Source organism: Podarcis raffonei, chromosome 2 (assembly GCF_027172205.1).
Source record: "Podarcis raffonei isolate rPodRaf1 chromosome 2, rPodRaf1.pri, whole genome shotgun sequence".
Taxonomy (NCBI): domain Eukaryota; kingdom Metazoa; phylum Chordata; class Lepidosauria; order Squamata; family Lacertidae; genus Podarcis; species Podarcis raffonei.
The window spans coordinates 56,933,240-56,955,251 of record NC_070603.1 but is presented as its reverse complement, the minus strand read 5'-3'; the positions used below and the strand labels follow the sequence as shown (position 1 = coordinate 56,955,251).

General features: G+C 42.1%; 1 protein-coding gene across 1 annotated transcript in view; it reads left to right on the top strand.

Annotated features, from left to right (window-relative positions):
- Window positions 1–22,012, top strand: part of LOC128407855 (solute carrier family 22 member 4-like) — a 53,235-nt gene that overhangs the window by 17,659 nt on the left and 13,564 nt on the right. The window contains exons 2-4 of the mRNA XM_053376760.1: window positions 12,489–12,592; window positions 15,050–15,204; window positions 20,551–20,722. Of these exons, the coding sequence (XP_053232735.1) occupies window positions 12,489–12,592; window positions 15,050–15,204; window positions 20,551–20,722 (431 nt within the window). The remainder of the gene's footprint in view (window positions 1–12,488; window positions 12,593–15,049; window positions 15,205–20,550; window positions 20,723–22,012) is intronic.

Sequence of the window (22,012 nt, the reverse complement as noted above, 5' to 3'; positions counted from 1 at the left end):
TTCCTCTTCCTCTCTCCCTTCCTGGCCTTGGGGGAGAGGACAGAATACTACGTCCAGGGCGGGCGCTGCTTTGCCGCAGTCCTGGCGCTGTTTGCCCCGCGCTCCTGTCTGCATACCACAGGGTTGCGAATATAAGCCGCACTTTAACTTTTCATGGTCGGAATTTGGGGGAAAAGGGAGGCTTATATTCAGGCCAATGCAGTATTGCTGTTCTCCCCAACACACACACACACACACACACACACACACACACACACAGAGTTTTCCTACAAAGACTGTTGCCTGCTTTGAAACGCTCCTGCATTTCTTAGTGGAGATGATAAACTGCTTTCCTTTTATTTTAAGAGGCAGTTGATTGGTTTTCTTCATTTCAAGTTCCCAAAAGGAAGTATTTTTCATCAGCTAATAAATTATTTATACCAAGGCTCTAGGAGTCACAATGTGAGAATAATGGGGCTGGATTCTCATTCCACCCTTCCTGCTGGCACTAGTGTTTTGCTACTCTTTAATTGTGTCAAGTTATGTAGCACGCTGGGTGCAAGTATTTCCTAGCTGATGCTGCACACCCTGATCCCAATCTTCTAGCCATCTGGTGAGACGAAATGTATTGTGATGCAAAACCAGGAAGTCTTTACCAGATTTTTCCATAATAAATGGCTTCCCAGCTGCACAAATAAATATCCACAGTACAAAAGAGATACGTACAAAGTTGCAATGTAAAATTCTGTGGTGTTTCTGCTTCAGCCCCTCATCTTGGCAGCAATGAAGGGATAGTACTGGGGTAGTCAACTTCTTGACTATTTGGGAGACAATTCATTCACCCAAGTCTATAAGACATGGTAGTAGAATGCAACAGGGGACTGAATAATTTGCCTTTAAGTGCCTAGGACATAGAGTGGGAAATACCAGACTAGCTGTCCGGGGTTTGGAAATATGTTAATTGTGTCTGGTGAAGGAAATGTCTTACCTAACCTGAGGCCAATGCAGTACTTCCCATAACCCTTGGGCTTTGGGGGACCAGATATGACGCACATGCAAGTATGCTGCGCAAGAGGCAATTTGGCTTGATTTTAAACGTAAAAGTAATGGGGGGAAACAGAGGTGGTGAAGATAGCAAATTTAGGTGCGTCTTATCAGGGCTATGGGGAACTCTGGGGAGAAATTTATAGAGGCAAACTAGGTCATAGCTCTTGTCACCCTTATTGGACTGTTCTTCCACAGCAGAAGTGAACAGATAATACTGGGCTGCCCATTGTTGAAGCTCCTTTTAAAGTGGTGTTGGAAGTGTGGTTATACAAGAGACAAGTCAAAATCTCAAAATTCAGCAAACTGTAAATTAGTCAGGAGTCAGGACTAACTACTGTATTGGCTAAATTTCTGAACTGCAAAACAATTCACGTTCCATTTTGTCTTTGTTATGTGCTGATGACCTTTGGCTTAATTTTAAAATAAAGGAACAAGATAAGATGGTTTTGTTTAAAGATGCTGCACATTTTAGCCTGTATACTTTAAGTTAATTTTTCATACCAGCTTATAGCATCTATGAAGTATAATGGATTTTAATTTTTATTTAATTGTGGTATGTAAAATGCAAGCCTAAGGCAAGCATTTGAAAAGTGGACTGTTCTTTGTTTGTGATATACCAGACGTCAGGGACTGGCGAGTGTGCAGGGGGCTGGAGTCTGACTCAGGAGAGCAGGACAGTGGTTTGTAGGGACCAGTTCCAGCCAGGAGGCAAGAGTCAGAGGCAAGAGAAGCTTCAGAGCTTTAGCCTTATTATTGTGTCTACAAAGAAGCAAAAACTGTAAAATAATCACATTGTATTTTATATTGTGGAAAGCAATGTGTGGCCTTCATTTTCAGAACATGCAGTTTACGGATGGCTGTGTGGAGTGGGCTTCAACAGGAAACACAGTTACAACACTGTTATCTCTGTTTTGTCAGGCTGCACCTCTTTATCTACCTTAGTCATGCCTAGCATGTGTCTTTCAGTACTGTAACATTTAACTTTTACTGACTATATTGCTATAGAGCTGCGGTCAAAGCGTTGAGCCAGGAGAACTGTGCCTTACTTGTAATCTGACATTGCCCAACCTGTGTGGGCAGTTAAGTGACCTTTCTTTGTGGTTTTAAAGCATGAGCTTGCTTCAGATACTTCACTTGATAATCCTTCTGACCTGCTTTCGAAATTATATGCCACCTTCAATTACTGTTGTTTGCTTGAAGCTTTCTCTTCTCTGAATAGAATAGTTAAAATGGCCAAGAAGCATACTCTTAGTTTTAAACGTCTGTAGCTGTTTAATGTCCTTTATTTTCAGATACGTATTTCAAAAAAATCTCAAAACATTTTACAACCTATCTTAAAGCATGAAATAGAACATTACAAAATATTAAAATAACTAGACTGTCATATACACTGTTTTTAGCGGGGCGGACGACTTAAATATAAACATTGAAGATAAAAACTGAATACAAAAATACAATAAAATTCCACATATACAGCATCATTTGCAATTAAACAAAATAAGCAAAATAGAAGTTGCACCACATTCTCCCACACACCTGGTACTATAACCTCTCCCAAATACGTCCTTTACAACCTTTCATTTACAAGCCTCATTCTCAAGCATTCCCACCAATCATACTGATAACACAGGTAATGCTCAACCAACCATTTGACATAAAGAGAATGCCTGGTCTGCAAAAAATCCCAGACATTTTTAAGCATGATTAACAACCTGCTCATTCACCTATCACCATCTAGGGCAATAAAGTAACATACAAACAACAACATAACCACTCACTCCTTGTCTCTCATCCAGGTAGCACCTTAATTGGTTAGCTCTCCCAAACTATGTGGAATTAAACAACTTCAGAAGACACAAACACATTACTACCCAGACTTTCACTCTGGGCAACCAAAAACACAATTCCAGTTACTACCGAATAATACCTCCGGATATGTATATCTAGATAATAATCTAAATTACATTATGCTTTCTAAATATGAAGGAGAGAAGGAACTTCTTTTGAAAAATTCTGAGAAACAGTGCTACAGGCTCCCCCGCGCCCAGTTTAGGCAATGGTAGGCATCTCTTCCAGCCACCTGGCTAATTTTCAAAATTCCAATATTGCATGATAAGGGACATTCTCAAAGCCAAGAAATCTTGAGTAGAAAGCTAGTGTTCAGTTAGAAAAATTCTATTTCTTCACTAGGTTGGGGCACGCCTATTAAATTACGTAAAAGGGGAGAAAAAACACATGGGAATGGCAAGTTTTAGGAAATTCCAAAGGAGCATGGTAAATAAATGCAAACAAGTAACATCTGCCTCTGTGCTGTGACTCAGTGGGAAGGATGGCGGTTCAAGTGCTGCTTCAAGGAAATGTCACTCTGCATAGTTGCAGATGGTGCCCCACAAAAATCTGAGCAAAGCGTATTGGTGTTGGCCTGCTGGAATCACTTTTTGTTGAATAAAAATGTTTTTTTACTAAAGGACTGAGGAAGCAAAGAGAACCTAGGAAGAGCGCTGCTGGATCTGGCCAGAGGCTTCTGGATCAGGCCAGAGGCCCATCTAGTGTACCATCCTGTTCTCACAGTGACCAACAGTTGCCTATGAGAAGCCCATAAGCTGGACCTAAGCGCAGCAGCACTGTCCCCACTTGTGATTCCCAGAAACAGTCAAGCACTGGAGCCAGAATCCAACCTTCCTCCTGAGGCCAGCTGCCATGTCATCAGAGCACTGTTGCCTCTAGGTCTGCAAAAGCTTTTATTAGTCTTATAAAAGCACACTTCACACCCACTCCAGTTTAGATACGGCTTTTAATATGTATAGAGTTGGAGCTGATCAGTTCTAGGGGTCTGCCCAGTCATGTTATGGATACCATTTTCAGCATGTTCACCCTGAGGATGTGAACCAATCTACTTAGAGAACAGAGACATGTACATGCAGGATCATGACGCTGGTGGTGGTTCAGCTTCAGGTGTTTTCCCATTAAAAGTACAGTTGTACTTACCTAAAGCGTAGTTTTCCACTTGGAATGGGAAAAGGGAGTATTTGGAATCCTTTACAGTCTTACTCAGACCTAGCTTCCACCTTGGGCTCTATATTGGGGAAACATGGGGTATTAGACAGACAAACAGGTGGGATTCTATCCAACTAAGTTATATTCAGAGTAAACCCACTGAAATTAATGGACCTAGTATGTGTAGAACTAACATTGGATAAAATCTATAGTTTTGGTGCAGAAACTACATTGGTTACCCTGGTGCATGACTGTTTCTGGGAGATGGATGAGGGGAGGTGCAAACCTTTTGATTCTGCTGGACCTCTCAGGGCACTGGAAAGCAACAAGGCCCCTCTGCACCCCCATGAATAGTCATCCCCAGACTTAAACAGAGAAAGCTTGTGTATGTAGAACCTGAAATACGATACATGATGTACAGGCACTATTCTCATTTTGGAGGAAAAACTTTACTGCTTCCCCTTTTAGTGTTTTAGTTTCCCTCACCCCAGAAGAAATCCTGTGAATACCCCTGTATCAGTAGCTTTTGATACCATCAGCCATAGTATCCTTCCGGGATACCTTGTGAAGTTGGATTTGAGGCCATTGTTTTGCAGCTTTTCTGCCTTTTCCTGGAATGTTGATCTCATAGGATGGTGTTGGTTAGAACTGCCTCTGGCCATTGACTTGTAAGGAACCACAGATTTTCATCTTTTCCCCAGCCTTGTTTTAATCTTGTTTTGATTATTTTTTGTGACGTACTTTATATTTTGAAGGCTTCTTTAAATACTTTGCAAAGGAAAAAGTGGACTAAAAACAAAAACTTAACTGGCAAATGCATGCTCCTCAGCCTGAGTTTGTTTAAGGAATAGCAGTTGCCTAACGGGACATGGGTGGCACTGTGGTCTAAACCACAGAGCCTAGGGCTTGCCGATCGGAAGGTCGGCGGTTAGAATCCGCGTGACGGGGTGAGCTCCCGTTGCTCAGTCCCAGCTCCTGCCAACCTATCAGTTCAAAAGCACGTCAAAGTGCAAGTAGATAAATAGGTACAGCTCCAGCGGGAAGGTAAACAGTGTTTCCGTGCGCTGCTCTGGTTTTGCCAGAAGCGGCTTAGTCATGCTGGCCACATGACCCAGAAAAACTGTCTGCGGACAAACGTCGGCTCCCTCGGCCAGTAAAGCGAGATGAGCACCGCAACCCCAGAGTCGTTTGCGACTGGACTTAACTGTCAGGGGTCCTTTACCTTTACGTTTAACACTTGGTACCATATCTTCCCCCCCCCTCCGAAATGCCTCCACATGCCTCTTCCTCCTAGCACAAATTGAAACAGAATACTTTATAGTTAACACTTTTATGCTTGTACAACATCACTGTAAAAGCTAGTGGGTGAGATAATTTAATTTCTTTTCTTTCTTTTTTTTGCTATGATTTCCCTCTCATTCCAAAAGCTGGGTATCTTAGTCCATAATAAATATAAATAAAGTCTGATAATGCTTCTGGACTGTATTTTCTTTCAATCATACTCTCTCTCTCTCTCTCTCTCTCTCTCTCTCTCTCTCTCCCCATCTCTTTCTCTTCTGCTTCTCCTCTTCCAGTAATCGTCGCTCGATGAGTTGGAAATAGATGAAAGATCTAAATAGTTTACAGTAGAAATGAGAGGTTAATTTACGCTCTGTTGAAAGTGATTTGACTTCTGGTTTGTTTGCCAATTGACTGCATGTTGCAGAGCATGAGTTTTGTAATCCAAGCTCTGCGGGAGCAGAGCTGTCTGTCGGCATTTCTCAGCTTTCAACTGAAGAATATTTGGCCTACATTTGCAGAGTATTGATTTTATCTTCAGTAAATGCCTGTTATTAACTCTGTACACACAGACAAATGCATTGTAATAAAGAGTTCATTTCTTTCAGATATACAGCCGTACATTGGGAGTCAGACGGAATCCATTCCGGAAGTCCGTTCGACTTCCAAAACATTTGGAAACCAAAGCATTGCTGCAGCTGCTGCTGCTGCTGCTGCTTCTTTTTACATCCTGGCCATTTTTATTTCTTTTATTTTTTTATTATTAATTTACATCCATACACAATCTTAGGTACATGTACAGCCTTAAATAAACATAACTTTCTCTGGCTGTAACACACAATACTGAGCTTCAACGCGGTTAATACGACAGCTGCTTTTGACTTGCCTTAAATCCCTTATCAGGTTACTATATATTCAGAATGGAAACTGGAGCCTAGGCTTACAGAATGTGGGAGACCCAAATGCATACACCATTTAAAACTACTTCGTAGATATAGCTTCTAGTATGTTTTAGCAACATCTTTGTCTCTCCCAGCTATATTTCTTCTCATTTGGCTACAGATTCCAAGGTACAACATTTGTACCCCTCATATCAGCTGCGAGTGGTACATCTCTTTTAAACTGCAGCCTCTCAGAAATACATGGAAATGATGATCAGACAAGAATAGAGATCCAGCTTGTGGACATATTGCTGTGAAAAAGGGGAATTGAAAGTGTGTATGTGTGTACAAAATCGATATGAGGTGTGTGTACAGGTATTTTGCATTTGGATATTTGTACCCAAATGAAAGCAGTATTGCAAGATAAAGCAAGTAGTTAAGGGTTGAGTGCAGTCAATTTATCCAAGCTAAGCTGAAACCAAGAAAGACGATGAAAATTGATAAGAAAAGTGGTGCTTTGTAATTTTAACATAGTAAATACAGGGATACAGGAGATCACCTTGGTTTTCAATTGAGATCTGTTTAGGATGCCTTGTGGGTGGGGGTGGGATGGATGTTTATTGGGCCTGGAAATTTGTTTGATTTTATGTTTTTGTAATTTTTATTGTTTTCTGTTTGTATTGTTTTATTATTATTTTTTAAGGTGTTATTTTGTTCTTAAGAGGAGGGGTCAGGGCTGCTGGGGAGTGGGCCCCAGCCCACAAAATGGCTGGGGCATGTTCCACAGGGGGGGGAAGCACTGGGACAACTGATCTCAGTGATCACGGGTAGGAGGAGGAGTTACAATAAGACCAGACCATGTCATTACAGAGGAGGCAGTTTTAGTCGTTGTCTGAGGACTATCCCTGCCTCCGGGTCTGGTCCTGACCGGATGGATACTAGAATCAGCAAGGGATACCCACATGACCTGAAAGTGTTGCTGTGCAATGCCAGGTCAATGATTCATAAGACCACTGCCATCCATGACTTGATCATGGATGGAGGACTTGACCTGGCAGGTGTAACAGAGACTTGGTTGGATGAAGCAGATGGGCCTGTCCTTGCCGCTGCTTGCCCACCAGGTTTCTCTTACACACAGCAACCCAGGTCATGTGGGCGGGGAGGGGGGGTTGCAGTGATTTTTAGGAAGTCATTAGTTTGCACCAGGCGTCCTATTGTGAAGACCCAGTTTTCTGAGTGCATGTTCTGGAAGTTGGGCAATAGGGGCAGTACAGGATTCCTTTTGGTGTACCGACCTCCCTGCTGCACCAAGGATTCCCTGCCCGAGCTGCTTCAGGTTGTGGCGGATGTTCTCCTGGAGACACCTAGCTTGGTTGTCCTAGGGGATTTTAACATCCATGCCGACACGACCTTACAAGGGGCCGCTCGGGACTTCGTGGAAAGCATGGCCTCCATGGGGCTGTCCCTGAATAAGTCTGGCCCAACCCATGCCTTGGACCTGGTGTTTACCTCTATGGATGTTGGTGATCTGACACTAAGTAAAAGCGAAACGAAAGAAGTGCCATGGTCAGATCACTTCCTGGTTCAACTGGACTTCTCTGCGACCCATCCCCTCTGCAGGGAGGTGGGACCAATTCGGATGGTCCACCCCCGCCACTTAATGGATCCAAATGGTTTCCAGAGAGTGGTAGGGGATGCTTTATCCCATGTTGATGGCCTTTCAGCCGCTTCCCTGGTGGCCCACTGGAATGTGGAGTTAACCAGGGCTATTGACTGTTTGGCTCCGAAGCGCCCTCTCCGATTGCATGGAGCCCGGAGAGCCCCGTGGTTTTCCACAGATCTGAGGGCAATGAAACAATCGTTGAGACGGCTATAGCGCCGGTGACGGATAACTCATTCCGAATCTGACCGGACACAGGTTAGAGCTCAACGTCGAGCCTACCAAGTGGCAATAGCGACGGCGAAGAAGACTTTCTTCGCCGCCTCTATTGCATCGCAGAAAACAGCAGCAGGAGACTTTTTCAGGTGGTTCACAATTTAGCGGAACCACCTGCTACATCGGGGCCCAGTACGGGCCACATGATCTCCTGCAATGATTTTGCAAAGTTTTTTGCAGATAAAATCGCTCAGATTCGGGAAGAAGTAGACTCCACCATGGGAGCAGGGCCGGGGCGGGAGAGTGCTAGAGTCCTGTCTAGTCAAGTTGTGTGGGATCAATTCCAATCTGTTACCTCCGAGGATTTGGACAGGCTGCTTGGACGAGTGAAGCCAACCACCTGTCTCCTGGATCCTTGCCCATCCTGGCTTATAAAAGCTAGCCGGGAAGGACTGGGCGATGGGCTTCGTGGGGTGGTGAATGCTTCCCTCCGTGAGGGATCCTTCCCAGACCCGCTGAAAGAGGCGGTTATTAAACCGCTTCTTAAAAAACCATCTTTAGATGCGGCCACGATGGCCAATTATCGCCCAGTCTCAAATCTTCCATTCTTGGGCAAGGTGATTGAGCGAGTGGTTGCTGAACAACTCCAGGCACGCCTGGAAGAAGCGGACTGTTTGGATCCCTTCCAGTCGGGATTCAGGCCTCATCATGGGACTGAAACTGCCTTGGTCGCACTGGTTGATGATCTCCGGCGGGCTAGGGACAAAGGTGAGAGCTGTTTCCTAGTTCTGCTGGATCTCTCAGCGGCGTTTGATACCATCGACCATAACATCCTTCTGGACCGTCTTGAGGGGCTGGGAGCTGGGGGCACTGTCATACAGTGGTTCCGCTCCTTCCTCCTGGGCCGTGTTCAGAAAGTGGTGGGGGGGGGATGAGTGTTCAGACCCCTGGGCTCTCACTTGTGGGGTGCCTCAGGGTTCTGTCCTCTCCCCCATGCTTTTCAACATTTACATGCAGCCGCTGGGAGAGATCATCAGGAGGTTTGGGCTGGGTGTTCATCAGTATGCGGATGATACCCAGCTCTACCTCTCTTTTAAATCAGAACCAGTGAAGGCGGTGAAGGTCCTGTGTGAGTGTCTGGAAGCGGTTGGAGGATGGATGGCGGCTAACAGATTGAGGTTGAATCCTGACAAGACAGAAGTACTGTTTTGGGGGGACAGGAGGCGGGCAGGTGTGGAGGATTCCCTGGTCCTGAATGGGGTAACTGTGCTCCTGAAGGACCAGGTGCGCAGCCTGGGAGTCATTTTGGACTCACAGCTGTCCATGGAGGCACAGGTCAAATCTGTATCCAGGGCAGCTGTTTACCAGCTCCATCTGGTACGTAGGCTGAGACCCTATCTGCCTGCAGACTGTCTCGCCAGAGTGGTACATGCTCTGGTTATCTCCCGCTTGGACTACTGCAATGCGCTCTACGTGGGGCTACCTTTGAAGGTGACCCGGAAACTACAACTAATCCAGAATGCGGTAACTAGACTGGTGATTGGGAGCGGCCGCCGAGACCATATAACACCGGTCTTGAAAGACCTACATTGGCTCCCAGTATGTTTCCGAGCACAATTCAAAGTGTTGGTGCTGACCTTTAAAGCCCTAAACGGCCTCGGTCCAGTATATCTGAAGGAGCGTCTCCTCCCCCATCGTTCTGCCCGGACACTGAGGTCCAGCTCCGAGGGCCTTCTGGCGGTTCCCTCACTGCGAGAGGCCAAGTTACAGGGAACCAGGAAGAGGGCCTTCTCGGTAGTGGCGCCCGCCATGTGGAACGCCCTCCCATCAGATGGCAAAGCGATAAACATCTACCTGACATTCAGAAGACATCTGAAGGCAGCCCTGTTCAGGGAAGTTTTTAATATGTGACATTTTAGTGTATCTTTCATCTTTGTTGGAAGCCACTCAGAGTGGCTGGAGAAACCCAGCCAGATGGGTGGGGTACAAATAATAAATTATTATTATTATTATTACTTAAATAATTATACCATTAAATATTGATTTAAACTTGTATTTGTACATGCTCCTTTCTTATAATTTCTGACTAAACAAAAATAAAAGTAAAAAATCCAATAAACTAAATTGTATGAAAACAGACTTCCCGTCTTTTCCCGATGTAAGTTACATTTACGACATTGAGTGTACTTATACTTCTTACCTTACTCTTACTATAGTTTGTAGTACTTTATTATAACATATCGTACCATTTTTCCTTGCTTAGTATTTAATTTACACAAGGTCATTCAAATGCTGCCATAGATGTTATGTTGTTGTTATATTTTTGTAGGTATTTCTTGAGCATATCCCATTTTTGCGTGAATGATTGTTTTGTATTTCCCCTTAATCTATCTGTCAGTTGAGCCAATTCTGCATAGTCTAATAACTTATTCTGCCATTCCATTACTCTTGGTACTTTTCCCCCTTTCCAGTTTGATGCAATTAATAACTGAGCAGCGGCTGTTGCATATAAAAAGATTTCTTTTATATTTTTTGGGATATCACTGCCTAAAATTCCAAGTAGAAATGCTTCTGGCTTCTTTGCAAATGTTAATTTAAAGCTCTTTTCCATCTCATCATAGATGAGGTTCCAGAACTCTTTAATTTTTCGGCATTTCCACCACTTATGGTACATATCTCCTTTTGTTTCCCCACACCGCCAACATTTGTCTGAAATATTTTTATACATTTTGGAGAGTTTTGATGGTGTAAGGTACCACCTGAACTGCAGGAAGTGCAGCTTCTGATTCGCTGCAGGAAGCTCCTGCATCCAATTGGAAGCCCTGTCGGATGTTCGGCTTCCAAAAATAGTTCGCAAACCGGAGCAGTCACTTCCGGGTTTGCGGCGTTTGGGAGCTAAAACGTTTGAGAACTAAGCTGTTCGAAAACCAAGGTACGACTGTACAGTATAGGTGTTAGTAATAAAAATATTTTATATTTGTAAACAAAAATGATCTGTATTTCGGTGAATTTGCTTGTGTGTTGAGAGTTCATAGGGTAGCTTAAGATTACATTGCAAAGCACAACATCAGATGATAGCACAATGCTATACATGTTTACTCAAAAGTCAGTCTTATTAACTTCACTGGGGCTTACTCCTAGGTGATTATGTCTATATAGGATTGATATGTTTGCCCCAGGTTGTTGCAGTACACCATGACTAAGAAGAAAATGAGTTCCCAATTTTTTTAATACCTTAGGAGCTAGCTAAATTTGTTCCAGAGCTTGCTTCTCCTCCTATCTCAGGGTTAGCTTCTGAACATCTTCAAAATCCTTTCTTTACAGCCATATAAGCTAGTAAATATCTCCCCAATTTGGGATAGTAAATGGAACAGTTCATATCATAACTGCCCTTATGCAATACTGTGTACATGTATGGTCAAACCTTTTTCAAAAATGGCACTATAGAACTGGAAAAGGTGCAACCAAAATTTAGCAGAAACCTGGAGCACTATTAGGTAAAGCTAAAGCATTTGGGGCTTTTTAGTTTAGAAAAGTACATCTAAATGCTAGGGGTTTATAACAACAAAGCAGAACTTGTGGTCTTCCAGATGTTGTTGGACTACAGCTCCCATCACCCCAACTACAAGTTAGGGCTAAAGACAGTGACATCCGGAAAGCCACTTGTTCCCCAACTCTGGTTTATAAAATTATGCATGGTATAAAGAGGATGGATACAGATAAGTGTTATAGAACCCCCAGTTTTATTTTCAGTTCCATTGCTAATACAGGTGCTCCCCCACTTACACAGGGGTTCTGTTCCAGGCCCCTGCATGTGAAATCACATAAAGTGGTTTGCACAGGGAGGAGAGGAGGAGACTCACACGGGCTGCAGCCCAGCCGGTCCCAAATCTGTCTGCCTGCCTGCCTGCCTGCCTGCCTGCGGAGAGCCAGAAGGGCCAAGAAGGGCACCCAGCAGAACTGGTGTCAGAATGGGGGTGCAAACGCAGCAGAGGGGGGGAGAAGGCACCACCCACCCCATTCCGCTGGTTGATCAAAGGCAGCCTTCCCTCGCTTGGGCAGCAGCCCCAAGAGAATGAAGGGCTATTTATTTATTTCATGGTAAATGTGGTTGTGAGTGATGGGGATGCTCATCAGTAGTGTGTGTGTGTGTGTCTGTGTGTGTGTGTGTGTGTGTGTGTGTGTGTGAGAGAGAGAGAGAGAGAGAGAGAGAGAGAGAGAGAGAGAGAGAGAGGCCTGTACACTCTAGCCTGGGATTTGGCTTTTTCTCAGCAGGAGCACATTCAGCTGATATTTTTACTGAGCGCTTCCCCACTACCCTAAGTTTTCTTTCTTGCTTAGTCACTGCTAATCCATATAGTTAGTGACCAATTTAAACTAAGTTTATGCCTTAATGACATGGGATTTGCTTTGTTGTGTTTCTCTTGCAGTGGAATCTGGTGTGTGATGATGACTGGAAAACCCCCTTAACTACATCATTGTTCTTTGTGGGTGTGCTGCTTGGATCCTTTGTATCAGGACAGCTCTCAGACAGGTAAAGTACACAGTCAGCTGGCTGCCCTAGGATTTTCGCCCTGCATTTTTGAGGGAGCAGGATCATGTTTGGTATTTTCAATTCCAGCTCTGAACCAAAATTAGACGTACGTAGCAGGCTTCAAATAGTGTGCCATGCTCAGTGTGAATTTCCCCTTTACTTTCTAGTCTATTTTAGGCATGCCTCAGTTAAAAAAGAAAGACACATACTTCCTTGACTGCTACATCTTATTTATTTGCCGTATTTAATAAAATTTATACACCACTTGATTGTAGAAAACCTCAAAGCACTTTATAAGTCTTACACATGCATATGAGGGAGAGAGGGAGACTGAGTGTACCATGCTGTATATGGGTATTCATTCTTGCCTACAAAAAGTAAATAATAATAATATTATGCAACCTGTTTATGCCAGTACTTTCAGATTAATTTTCACTTCTGTAAAAGGACACTGTGAGTACGAGTGTAACACAGGAAAAGGAAATAAAAATACACCCGAGCCAGGATGAAGATAAAAGAAAAAGGATTGTGGTAAACCATTGCTGCAAGGTTTTCACAATCAGTGTTACAATTTGGGCAGCAAAATGCTATTGTTATTTCTGTGATTGTAAGTTGTTTTCAACTCTTCTAATATTCTGTTTTAATTGTTGTAACCAGAGCTGGGATCTTAGAAAGAAGGGCAAGTAATTAATTATTGTGAATGCTAATATTCTGGACATGTTGCCTTGAGAGGCTATGATCTTGAGAACATAAGTAAAAGGAAGTGTGTGCTGAACCCTTGTTTTACTGGAATTTTTTTGTTTGCTTAATCTCTCCCCCCCCCCCCGCAATACTGTTCCCTGGTGGGTTCCACAGGCACATTTACAAGGGCAAATATTGCATCTGGAACTTCAGAGATACTCCCCAGAGGCTATTTCATTTAAAAACAAAGTTAGTGCAATACATGTATTTGCATGTAGTTTGCTCCTTGAGTTGCTGGACAAAGGCAATCTTTGCTTTCTGTCATTTCTATTAAAACCCCCAACAAATTCATTCATGGCATAAATATGTCACCATGTTCTAATCAATAACGCAAAATTCATCCTGTGCTTGCCACCGGATGTTCCATGGCTGTAGATTTTCATCTCTCATCAGGAGATAATGAAAATGACATGCTGCCACCATGTGTTCATCTGCTAAGAAAGGCAAATCCAGATTATTTAACTTTATCAATTGTAAAATTATTGTGACATCAGCTGATACTTAAAATACTTGTTATCTGGTTATATCTTGCTTCTCTTTACTAAGCATCACTCCGATTAGACAGAATACAGAAAACCCCAGAATTTTGTCCAACAATATTTACATAATTTCAATGGTTTAAAGCAAAGGTACCTGTAGCTGTGCTGCCTCTTGGTGTGATGTACATAATGAGTTAATTGCCATTTTAATTTGCAATTAGAGAATGCACAGGACAAATTGGTGGTAGTCAAGCTTTATTAATTTGAGTTCAAAGAATAGTCTACATCATCATCATCATCATTATTACAAACTGACCCCATGGGCGCAACCCTCCCTAATTTTTGTACTCCCCCCCCAAAAAAAAGATTCTGCTAACTCCCTGCTTTTTATAACATCTTGCCTGATGCAGAGTTCTGGGAAACTCAAAAGCTTGCCACATTTTTGTGAGTTGTTGGTTAATCCTTGGCATCCTTCCAGGGGGGACACACCCATGGTGGGCAGGACCAGAAGCAAAAGTGGGCAACATGTAAATTTTACCTTTGCATATAATAGTAGAGTTTTTCCACACACTCGCATGCCCTACTCTATCTTGCATCCATGCAAGCAAAAAGCATTATTGGAGTTCAGGGGCACACTCCAGCCAGGAAATAACCCTCAAAAGTTCCTGTAAAGTAGGGTTTCCCAAATTTGGATCTCTAGCTGTTTTTGGACTACAATTCCCAACATCTTTGACCACTGGTCCTGCTAGCTAGGGATGGTGGGAGTTGTAGTCCAACAACAGCTGGAGGGCCAAGTTTGGGAAGCCTTGCTATAAAGCAGGACCATTGAAGGGTGTGGCTGGGGAAGGTGTGTGGCTGGGGAAGGTGTGTGGCCTGGGTTGAGTCCCCATGGCCAGACAAAGGAGCCCAGGGAATTCAATTTGACTCTATGGCCCATCTCTGTACTAGGGTACTGTTTTCATTTTTGAAGAGTGGGGCTCATCAAATGTCACAAGTCTGTGTTCTAGTGAAAAATAATGAACAGTCGTGCAACGTTGGGTGAATATTGCCAATATCTAAACTTTCAAAAGGTAAACTCAATGTTCCAGCCCCTCTCTGCAGGAGAAAGGTCTGCTCCTTGAGTCTTAAGTTAAATCAACCTGCTAGGTTTCTTTGCTTTCTCTAGAACGCGGCAATAACAATATTGTGGATTCATTTACAGTCTTGCTTGTTTGTTTTTTGTTCTTTTCCTCCAAAGGTTTGGCAGAAAGTCTATTCTATTTGCAACTATGGCTGTGCAGACAGGTTTCAGCTTCCTGCAGATCTTCTCAACCAGCTGGGAAATGTTCACAGTTCTTTTTGTTCTAGTTGGCATGGGACAGATTTCAAACTACGTTGTGGCCTTCATATTAGGTAAGACTATTTCCACTCCATTGAAATGTCCTATTAGCATGGTAGTTTGAGTATGCATACTAATTTCACTTAGTAAGAAATGATTCTGTGTAACTGACAGTCCTGTGCCTAAGAGTGTAAACTTCTTTTAGGAACATTTAGCAAAATTGATATAGATAAATTTGCCATAATCTATTCTTCTCTGTAGGTCAGGAATTTAGGTCTGGTTCTCTGGGCCAAACTAGATGAGATGATGAAGTTATTTCTTTCTTTGGCCAATTGTAATTTCAGCAACGGCATGGAAATTATTTTTAGATATTTAAGTTTCCCAGTAATTTGGTGAGAAATGAGCAGAGAACAATTCAAAAACTCTTCCATCCCCCAAAATGTGGATGAACAATGAGTTGAATGGGCATTTCAAAAATGTTACATTCCTATGGAGACTAGAGTGGTATGCATCTGCAAAATTTGTCAAAAATTGTATTTTTTAAAAAAATCAGATTATCTCATCAAATAATCTCATCAGATAATTATCTCATTCAGATTATTTTAGGTGTTCCATGCTGCTGGTATTATCATTATTATTTGATTTATTTGTGTCATGCTATCACTGTATTCAATGATTCACAGGGTAAAATAAGTAAACAAAAATAGCTTATGCTCCAAAATCCTTTATAATCTATAATCTAAATGGTGGTTGGAAGAAAAGGGGGCATAAAGGAGGTAACACTCAAGTAAATGGTTTACTTAGTAGAGGCAACCTCCATATAGTGCCATTTGAAAGTGGCTACCACATCAGAGCTGTTTACATATAGGTGCTTGTCTTTCCCATTTCAAACATTACTAAGTTTCTGCAAATTTGATTATACTGTAGTTTCATTGACACTTATTTAAACTTCTCCTGTATTAATATAGTTTTTATCGGGATGGGATATTTTAATCTTTTCCCCACCCCCCCAGAAAATGTTGAGCTTTGTTTTGAGGTGCTTGAAGCCTCTTGTGATGGATATAGGGTCAGAATGTTATTGTATGATGCATTTTAACATGTAGAAAGCGACTCTTTCCATTAAAAAAAATATGTTTCTATTTGTTGAGGCAAAATACTGCACTGGACCAAGCTGGGCCGAAGGCAGCCGGGGTTAGCAGGGTTTCTCAGGCAGGACAGTGATGCATTCCTGGTGTCCCAACGCCGTGCATTGCTGCCGCTGACCAAGAGGAGGAAGAGTGAGGTGCAGGATGCTCAGCACCGTGTGGGCACTGTGCCACACCATGCGGAGCTCCCAGCGCCTTGCCCCTCCCCCCTTGGTAAGTGGCAATGATGCTTTGTGTTGGGAAGTCAGGTGTGCACCCCACCCCCGCCTGCACCATCCTATCGACCACAGCTGACAGAATGGGAATGGTGAACTGCATTTTAAAAATGGAAAATTTTATACCTGTGGGTTGGGTTTTTTAAAAAAATTAAACCCACTTTGTCCATGCCTCATGTCTTTGTGCATTTAAGTAAAATATGCTTAAGATGTCTCTCATTTTCATTGTCTCTCCAGCAGCGTAGACTGAATAACAATGCAATTCTGTTAACTGACATATTCCATACTTGTACAGATTTTCCTTCCTCATTTGGTACCTTTGCTGGAGAAATCTCAAAGGCTGTAGCCACAAATCCCAAACACTGAAGCAGGATTGTACAGGGGACAGGAGTGGGGGTATAGGCAGGGAGTCATGCAGTTGTGGAAACTTACATCCACTAACTACTGGAATCACTTCATTTGGACATGCTTTGAGTTCACACATGCTCATTTCAATAAACTGGAGCAATGATTTTCTCTTTTGGAGGAACTGTTGACTTTTTTGTACTATGGGGCACTTTTTTCGATCTAATAATCATACTGCACAGTTTGATTTATTTTCAAAACCTTTCCTAGGCTCACGTACCCTCTGTGCCTTAATACTGTGTTCACACACAAGCAAGCAACTTCACTTGTATATGTATGTAATTGTTTTTTAAAAGGCACTTCTTTTGTTGCCCTACTAATCCTTTATCAGGCTATTGAGTACCAACACCTCATCCCCCCCCCCAAATCACTGCCCAAAATTGTTTGAAGCACATCATGTTTTTGCCCCAGGTTTCTATTATGTGTTGTCATCTCCATGGGTTTGATCCCCAGCATGGATCCCAAGTTTGTGTGTGTCATTCCTTAGTCTTCAGAGGCAGACAGAGAATTCCACCCTGTTTTACCTTGATCAAAAACATACCCACATTATCAGGCTGGCTCATAAACTTTAGTACTACAATTTCTTTATCACCCCTCCATGTTAGCAAAACTGTATTGCCACATATTAATTTTCTAAGCATCATCTGACTTCCAAGAATGGTTAGATTTATAACCTTTAATGACACTTTAAACTAAGTTTCATAAGGAGAATTAATATAAATTTCCTCTTGGAAATAAAAAGAGAGCATTCTTAAGGTAAGATGTTCTCTTTTCCTACTGCAATAGCAACACTGAGGGCCAGGAAAGTGTACTAATACTTTCTCCTTCACCCTGGTGTTATATAAAGGAATATTGCCACACTATCTTAATTAAGAAGGCGGTCAAAAAGAGCACCCATAACCCTTGTGTGCACATTCCTTCCACAACAAATGTTGTACTGACTGCACTGTTCTTTCAAGCAATTTTCAAGAATTATTCAAGTTGCCAGAGTCTGCTTAAAAATGACCTGATGTATATTTCTGGTAGCACAGCTCTTGAAAACCATTTTGAGCATGCTCCAACTAAGACAGAACAAATTCCCGAAAGTATCTTCCTTCCTCTTTTTATTTTCTGCAGGGGCATTCAGCAATGAAGCAATATAATTTATGAAACGATTCCACACAATTCCAGCATTACAAACTTGTGTTTTTAAAATGTGTTTAAGGAGGCCACAAGTGCAGGAAATGAAGAGAAAAGGGAGAACTCAAATATGTACAGAAATCAAACAAATACATTTACTAGCTAAGAATCACGTAATATATTTTATAGAAACTGATTTGTATGCAACTTTGGAGCCTCTTTTCTTAATTCATTCCAGAACATACAAAGTTGTTTCATAATGTGTAAGGCATACTGTAAAATAGGGGGTAGGAGTGGGTGGGTGGATGAAAGAGAGATAGAGACCCGCCCCACCTCCCAAAAAATCCATCTGAACCATCCACTTGATTCTGCTGAATTCAGTCTTCTTCATAATAAGAAATTGTGAACTGAAATGCAGGATTCAATGACAAAATCTCAGGTACCCATTGTTGAGAATCTTGTCACCAGTAAACATACTTGATTATTTCATTTTCCATAAACTGCTTCAGAGAAAAGTTCTTCACAGAACTGAAGAAAATATAAAATTTGCTGCACCAGTTGGTTCATCACTCATATCTTACAAGATTTCTGACTGGGTTTACACAATGGCCTTCTTTCAGTCATGGGGTGGCCTATTGTGATGAGATACCTATGAAACGGGAATTTAAAGGTTAAACAATAATTAGATTCCCTAGGTTTGGCCGTCTTGATTTTTGAACTTGCTGGATGCTAAACTGGAAAAGGGCCTAATACAAAATAGTAATGTGACTTCATCTTAGAGAAGGAACTGCATAATGGTACAGATTTATGAGTATCAATGGCAATTGTACTGTAAGAGATGATGTAGCATAGTGGCTAAGTGTGTGAAGTCCCTAATTCAAATCTTGCCTCAGCTGCAAACTCACTAGGGAGTTTTACACAAAAGTATTCTCCCAGTCCCCAATATGGGAATAATAGTAATATGCACTTTCATGACAATAATAATATGGACCTTTCTTCCTTCGCTTGTTGAGGGAATTGCTGAGATAATCCCTCAGAGACCTTGTGCTTGGTTTCCCTCTTTTGATGCAGCTGCTAGGACTGCACTTAGGAAACCCAGTTTTAAATGTGTGATTGTTCCGATCAACTGTTCAAGAGGAGAGAGAATTGTAGAGGGGGCTGCCCTTAGTTACCTACCCTGCTTCCCCTCTCCACAGATGGACACATTTCTGCCTGCATTGGGGGCACTAACAACTCCATGGCCCTAACAGTTTCATGAATGTATACTTGGAGTGATGAAGAAAAAGAAGAATTTATTCATATCCCATCTTTTTCCCTGGTTTAGGCCAATGTATGTGAAGGACTTTGAATATTTTAAAGGACTACCTAAATGATAAGTGTATTTTTAATGACACTGAAGGTTCACCAAAGAAATAATTCATTAGCCCCCATAGTCTTCACAGAATTACTGGCACCAGGAAGTTCCCCCCTTCTTCAAAGCTTTCTGTTACAGATGGTTATTGGGGAATGTGGCAGGTGTTTTTATTATTCTTCAGAGTGAACCAAAGTATTACTTAAATCTCATTATAAATTTGGATATTATAGCCCTTATTTTCTGTTTTTAAAATTAAGATTATTTTTCTTATTTAAAGCATTTTAAAGCATTTTTCAACATTTGACGCAACCCCAGAGTTTGTTCCAGTGAGTCTGGGCTCTTCAGCATTCACAGCAGGGCAGTGTCCCTCTGGCCTCCCAGAAATCTCTGAAATTGAGCAGGATGAGTCTGGCCCTGCCCCCAAGGCCAGGTCGAAAGGGCCTTGCAGGGAGCGGTCTTCAGCACTCACAGTAGGGCAAACATCTAGTCATTTTTGTTAGACTTAATACTAGTTGTAGGGTTGAGATAGGATCAAATGGGACTCTGCTTGTATGACAGGGCTATCCCGACTCCCCGCCAAAAAAGCCATCTGGGTCCCTGCAAAATCTTCTCCTGGAGGTCAGCAGCCCCTCTGGAGCCGAATGGGCTGGGCTACAATGCACTGCTGTAGGCTGCGAAAATTGGAGGAAATTGGGAGGGCTGCTTTTCTCAAGCAGAATTGCTTTTTCGCTTGCACAAGACATCTCTGGATCTAAGCTATGGTTACAAATGGAATGACTCTTACTTTCGTGCTCTACTTTTGAGTGTCTAGAGAGATATGATTCACTGGTGTTAGGAACATAATAATGGATTATCTGAACCTTGGTCAAACCTAGCAAAGGCAATTCTGATATTTTTTAATAGAGGTTGAAACAGATTCTTAATAATGTTATAGCTGTGTTTGATAATCCCCTCCCATTTCTTCCCCCTCCCCCAGCATTATATCCTATCTTACACATTAAACCATAGTTACAAGCATAGCTTAATTCTGGGCCATACTTCTCTTGAAATGTTCTAGGACAAATGGCTCCATTTTAAAGACTGTATTCATTTTTCAAAATGCAATAGAATATTTCGAGTAACTTTTTTTTAAAGAGGGGGGAGAGAGTTAAGATGCTAACCCACACTCCTTGTTTTGAACAGGCACAGAAATTCTTGGCAAATCAGTTCGTATTATATTCTCTACATTAGGAGTTTGCATATTTTTTGCAATTGGCTACATGTTGCTGCCACTATTTGCTTACTTCATCAGAGAATGGCGGATGCTGCTACTGGCTCTTACTGTACCTGGGGTTTGCTGCGTTCCACTGTGGTGGTGAGTCTTAATGTTTGAAAGGCGTTCAGCTTCAGAAATGTGTCATCTGTAGCTGATAGCCTTCAACTTGCATTGTTATATAACCAGCTGGAGGATTTTAACAGCCTTTGGTTGCTGTGGATATATTCCCCACCCCTGGCATTTTGGTTGCAGAGAACAGAATTGTCTTCAATGCCGAACATGTTCTTTACAGATAAATTATCTTTCTTTTTAGAGCCTGACTGACTCTGGTAGCTTGGGTGAGTGCATCCTGTGCCGGCTCTTCAATGCAATTTTGAAATTATTTCTCTCTTTTCTTATTCTTTTTCCTCCAGCTTTTTTTATTGCCTTTTTTGAATCTTACTAGATGAGCACACTTGTACAACCTTTCCCTTTCTCTAATTTTCTTCCATCCCCATTTTCTTCATAGTTACAACTAAAAAATTTCCTGAAATATCTGTTATAAATTACATAAAATAGACAATTCACCTTGCTCCTCCAATAGTAGTCATAGAAAAGTAGTGGTTAAATCTTCCGGATCACATTATATAATTTCAGTTGGATACCTTCTGTATGTACAGTGGTACCTCGGTTTTCGAGCATCTTGGAAGCCAAATGTTTCGGTTTTCAAACGCCAAAAACCCAGTAGAAAATGTTTCTGTTTTCGAATATGCCTCCAAAGTCAAACAGCTTCTGCTGCATTTTTTTCAATTTCCTCCACTGACTTTGCCAAGCGCCCTTTGCACCTCAGTTGTTGAACGTTTCGGAAGAGGAACGGTCTTCCAGAACGGATTACGTTCGACAACCAAGGTACCACTGTATTTGATATATGTAGCCTATTTACTTGTTTGCAACTCTGACATATCTAGGCATAGTGAGAGATTGGGGAAGGCATTGCAAGTTCATCTTTAGGGGGGGAAATAGCTCCCTAAAAACCTTTGAATGACCTAATGATTCTTAACACGGATGCTGAATCTAACTCAACTTCTAAAACCAGAAAAATATTGAAAACACATATGTACCTGTCTTGGACTGGGTGTGTATGTTTTGCTTGGTATTCGCTCCTGCATTACTGCTCAGTTTGGGATGTGATGTTAAGTTTATTCCAGCATCACCATTTGTAGCAGCTTAATGCTATAGCTATTTTCACTAGTAGGGTATTCAGATGGTGAAGTAGAAGAAGAGCCACACTACTCCCAACACTTTGCTCCTGGGCTAATTCTGCCCTTCATCTGCCCCTGTCTGCCCTGGTGCCCATGGATTTCCCCTGACAGAATTTTTCTCTCCAGTAGCTAGCAATATGTTGGCACT